At 34.1% G+C, this 5,655-nt stretch overlaps 1 protein-coding gene across 1 annotated transcript; it reads right to left on the bottom strand.

Moving 5' to 3' along the window:
* Positions 1-1,455: 1,455 nt before the first annotated feature.
* On the bottom strand, positions 1,456-4,487 carry LOC136203995 (EG45-like domain containing protein). The gene is made up of 3 exons (XM_065995198.1): positions 4,328-4,487; positions 2,251-2,530; positions 1,456-1,639 (listed from the first exon to the last, which is right to left on the bottom strand). The coding sequence occupies exons 1-3, from the start codon at positions 4,434-4,436 to the stop codon at positions 1,633-1,635; spliced, it is 396 nt and encodes a 131-aa protein (XP_065851270.1). The 5' UTR covers positions 4,437-4,487; the 3' UTR covers positions 1,456-1,632.
* Positions 4,488-5,655: the final 1,168 nt, after the last annotated feature.

Here is a 5,655-nt window from a genome sequence, read left to right on the forward strand (position 1 = left end):
TTATATAATAAGTCAGTGGTAATGTCTCACCGTCTTATCTGATCTTCTTTTAGGTCGGGTTTGACATTTCCAGCCACCAATAATGCTGCTGAATATGAGGCCATGATATTAGGACTACAACTGCTGAAAAATATATCTGTAGTAAGAGTGGTGATATACAATGATTCAACCTTAGTAATGAATTAGATTACAAAGAACAATGCTGTAAAAGATGAAAATTTGTGTTAGACGAATGTCATCAATCGTTAGTGGTAGACGAATGTTATGAAAAGCAAGACACCTAAAGAGTCCAATGATGAGGTAGGCGAATTTAGAGATAAACCTAGCGAACCCTATCTTGATAAGAGATAAACCTAGCGAACCCTATCTTGATAGAATCATGAAAGGGCATGTCTGGCGAGATCCGTGTGAAACACTAGCCAAGGGATTCACTAGGGGTCGGTAAAAGGAAGATAAGGATAAAAAAGGTATATTGCCACATCATTGTACCATTTTTACGGTTATGTAGAATCCTAAGGAAACTGTTATTCCCTCTTAAAGAAATCTCAAAACAGTCCTAAAGGAATATTAAAGGAGGAATAATGACAAAGTAGGAAACAACGTAAATTGGGGCAAGCACATCATGAAAGAGTATATATACCCTAGCTAGGACATGCCTAAAAGTAAGTTAATAACACTCTCCTCTTTTCAATACTTATTAATTCCCCTATTATATTATTGACTTTATCATTGGAGGTGTCACAACCGAACACCAACGTTGCCTCATAGACGGTGGAGCCACCAGTAGTTCCAATAATAAAGGAATAGTTGTTATCAACCATACAGACAGTAGCCAACATATATGATTATTCGAAATGTCCCATGGTCACATCACTGGATTTTAGATGATTGACCACAGATGAAGGTCAACAGATACGCATTCATGGGAGTTTAGTTGAACACACCCAAAGAAACATGATGCACGTCGAGGACTTCCATTGAGACAACGATTTTCCAATAGAAAAACGACATCCTAAATCCCTAATAGGTACTAAATAAGGACACCATAAATAGAAGATTAAGATAACCTTCCAAATATATTCTATAAGCCCTAGCCTCCATTGCTTTGTCATTTCTTGATAGATATATTGATTTTGGCTATGTTGAACAGCTGACACCTCTCTTATTTTATAGGAAAACATTCGAACGACAATGAATTTTGGAGATTCATAAATAAAAAATACACACAAAATATCAACACATAATTTAAGACAATATATAGTATGGACAATAAACGGTACAATATATTTAATGGGTGATTTAGACATTAATGCATGCTTGACCTATTGCTATCTTTGTGGTGACCTTTGGTGATAGCTTGATATTTGTCATAAGATTGAGTTTTGCATTTCTTTTTGATTGTTTGATGTCACATGTATTACTTTAAGAAAATTCTTTTTAAACACTATGAGCGTATGAAAGTAATATTGGAAACATATATATATATATCTTTATGATATGAAAACTGGAGTACATATATAGGTGAGCAACATAGATATTACTCTCACCTAGCCTTTATTTCTAATTTTGACATATATCATCATATGCAAATCAAGCATGTTTTATTACTTCAATTCCATCACCAAGCTTCCCTTAAACCCTGCAAACAAGACAAACAAAGTTAGAATAGTAGACATACTATAGCCAAAGAAATTAAATTCTCACTCAATTATTATAGGAAACATGGAGTCTCTAGTTTCCTAAACAACTGCTGACGAACAAGATGTGGGTTCTATTTCGTCAATTTCAAAAACGAACCCAGCATGAACAAGGCAAAGCTCGCTTTGGCTCTGCTCAGTTACAACCTAATATTAATAACCAATCGAGCTCTAAGATAAAAAAAATAATCAAGGTGCTTCAGGATGTTTTGATTTGTTTCTTCTTTGTTGGATATTTCGAGTGGATCACTCTTAATCGAACTTGATGTAATCCGACCCATTTATTATTATAAACTGGAAAGTGATTGGAAAGAAAGCAAACCTTCTTCGCTCCAAGAAAGAACAAAGAGAATCCTCTAACTTCTACTTTCTGTTCTTCCTCTTTCCCAGTGAACTGAAGTTTTACTTCGGAGTCTACAAGAGGTATTTATGCTCCGGAACTATTCTAAATAGTTCGTAGGACTATTAAGCATGATTGATTGTGCTATTAATAAGATAATTTTAGATTCCTATATTGAAAATGGAAGAATGAAGAAATAGTGAAAGAGCATACTGATTGTATTCAATGTTGACTTTGCCAGCATCAGGATTAGCAATTTGGGAAAAAGCTTCCTGGGAGAGATCAATAGTTCCTCGGCAGCCAGGAGGAGGGCAGTAATCGACGATAGTAACAACAACACTTCTTCCAGTACAAGGCTGAAGAACACCTTGATTAGTAGGACCAGTGCATGTTACACTGTACCTTCTCCCACAAGCTGCTCTGTTGTTCCATATTGCATCGCTTGCTGCTGCTATCATCACTCCTTTATTTTCAAAGCCATAACATGACGATGCTGCAAACCAATATTACATATTTACACACTCATCAATCAGATTCACATAAAAAGAACTTTGAGTTTGATTTGTTAATATAAAAATTTCTTTTTATCTCAATAGTTTTTATAACATATGTATTTTTCATATCATATATATTTTAGTTTCTTCAATTTTTCGGTTCGAGATTCGTTTAGCATCCTTTAAATGGATTTTCTCCAATTAAAGTTTTCTGCATACTTTAAGACTCGAACTCAAGATCTAGCTTAAGCAACTTGATGTCCTTAATGTAACGACCCGATCCGATGTGGACGTTCTGAGCAAGGAGTGGTTCTAAGGGATGACGATGGGGACAAGAATGAATTGAATCCCATGAAATGGAAAGAGAGCGACTGTGGCTTATTAGTAAGATGAGAATTCAATACATGTAGACGCGTTTTAAAGCCTTGAGGCCCAAGATGTTGGATTTGGACCAAAATAGATAATATTTACATGGTATTGGATCAGGATGTTACAATTGGTATTAGAGCTGACTCGTCACGTACCATGTGTGGTTCGGAGACGAACCAGGCGAAAATTGGTGGACCTGTAACGACTCGGTCTAGAGTGGGTGGCCCTGTAGAAGGCCGGAGTAAGGAGCCGCACTAAGGGATGACGATGGGGACATGAATGAACTAAATCTCAAGAAGTGGAGAGAGAGAATGATTGTGATATATTAGTAAGATGAGAATTCAATAAATGTCGCATTTTAAAGTCGTGAACCTCAAGATGTTGGATTTGGACCAATGCGGACATTAATATGTACATGGTACTAGATCATGATGTCATTATATTTTAATTATATTTTGTGATGTCATTATATATTTTAATTATGCGGTCTTCCAACATAAATTAAGAACACCGCATAAAATATGATATTATATATAAAAATCAATTAAAATATTATATTATTATAAATTTAATTATATATCTTTAATTCAAAATACATTAAATAATAATAGGGTTAATAGTACAAATTTTTTTTATATTTTTTTTATTGTCGAAACGAGAATTATGCTTGTCGTTATTTACAAAATCAATAACTTTTGGATTGATGTTGCCAATTTAGCCGTTAATAATCTCAAAATGAAATTTTTTAAGAATTAAAGTTATTTAGTATCACATTTACAATGGAACCACAGTTTTTATTTTTCAAAACATCATTTTTGGAACTTTCTTCTCTGAACATACTTGATCTCTCATCAACAAGCAACACTAAATGACCTCAAAATTAAAAAATTAAAAAATAAATTTGCTTAGAATATCATCAATTCTTAGAATTTTCCATTTTCATGTCATTAAATTTTAGTTATATTCTGTGATTTTTTTGGTGATATTTGTTGATTAATTATATTTTCTATTTTGTGATTTTTTTTGTCAAAACGAGGACTAAACTTGTCGTCGTTTGCAAAATCAATGACTTTTGGGTTGATATTGCTAATTTGATCGTTAATGACTTCAAAATTAAAATTTTCAAGAATTAAAGTTGTTTAATATCACATGTACAATGAAACCACATTTTTTATTTTCAAAAATCATCATTTCTTGAGCTTTATCTCTTTAAATATTAACTTTATCTCTTTTCACCAAACAACACTTAAATGACATCAAAACTAAAAATTTGAGAATTAAAGTTGCTGAGAATATCATCAAATTCATAATACCAACCTAAAATTCATTGATTTTGCAAATTGCGACAAGTTTGCTCGTTTTGACGATAAAAAGAACCTAAAGTTCTCCATTTGCAAATAATGTAATATGGACTAATAAATACTTACGGACGTAAGGTGGAGTGTAGAAAGTGGAAGTCCCTTGTGCAGCATATGCAACTGAAGCAAGGCTGCCTATCAAACTCACTATTACCATTACTTGCATTGCCTTTTCCATCTCTTCTCTGTAAAATATTCTCTATGTTCTAGTCTATGCTTTTCTTGTGTTTTTATAGACACTCCCAAACATCAAGTCGTTGGAAATATTAGACGACCTTACCTTATAAAAGTCTTCAAATTCATTCTACTACACAATTTCCAAATATCTTCATTCTTTGCTTACGTACAAATTGTATATTATATGATATTATATAACTGTAATAATTGCAAATTTCTACCAAAAAATTATATTATATAATTGGGGAGAGTGACTATAGTGTTGTATGTAATATTGTAATGGTCGTTGTCTCTAAGCTTCGACTTAATATAAAAAATGCTTTGTCCCTCTAATATGCCTTAGAGAAATATGTCCTACATTAGAAGGACCACTCTTGATCAACCCTAGCTTTGACCGCTTCTAGAGGATCTTTTCGATATTCACTTGGAAGGAACCGATTCTGTTCCACGTCACTCCTCAAAGCCTTTATGTTCATTTCAATGGACCTAAAGGATTTTTCAACAATGGTGGATTTTGGATCTTGTAGAGATCCATGATTTATCTTTGGGGCTACAGTTCATTACACCTTCAATTTATTCTAATGTGATACCAGGCCAAGTGATGTCACATACGTGACATCATCACCACCCTCATTGCGGTCTAACCCAAGCATAATAAGGGTCCAAACAACATCCGAGACGGTCATTGACCCATTTCAACAAGCCAGAAATGACCATCACGGTCCAAGCCCAACGAGCGACAGCCCATCACGACTTACGAGGTTCTAACCTCAGAGCTTCAAATGATCTTCTATAATCCTACGAGAAAAAGGATTCCTCTCAAGATTTGAATTCCTTAAGGGAATTAGGAATTAGGAATCCTAACTCTGTAAGGATTCCTAAGAAGGTGACGCCCTTAAAGCTAATCAAACACTATAAATATACAAATATAGACGCAAGGTTCGGTACGTTAACTCCTATCTATAAACTAGTCCATACCCTTCCATTCGGTCCTAAAACAGAAACTGACTTAGGCATCAGAGCGGGTTTGCCAGACTCCAACCACATCTGAACTACATGGTTTGTAAGCTCAACACGACATCAGATCAACATCACGATGTGGACATATAATCAAGATTAGATAATAAGTTATCACAATGTGAAACCTTTCCCGATGTCATTGTTTCTTTCTCTTTGGATCCACTAACTGCAAGATCTTTTGTTGTTATAATTATTCTTCT

This window comes from Euphorbia lathyris, chromosome 8 (genome assembly GCF_963576675.1).
Source record: "Euphorbia lathyris chromosome 8, ddEupLath1.1, whole genome shotgun sequence".
In the NCBI taxonomy this organism is placed as follows: domain Eukaryota; kingdom Viridiplantae; phylum Streptophyta; class Magnoliopsida; order Malpighiales; family Euphorbiaceae; genus Euphorbia; species Euphorbia lathyris.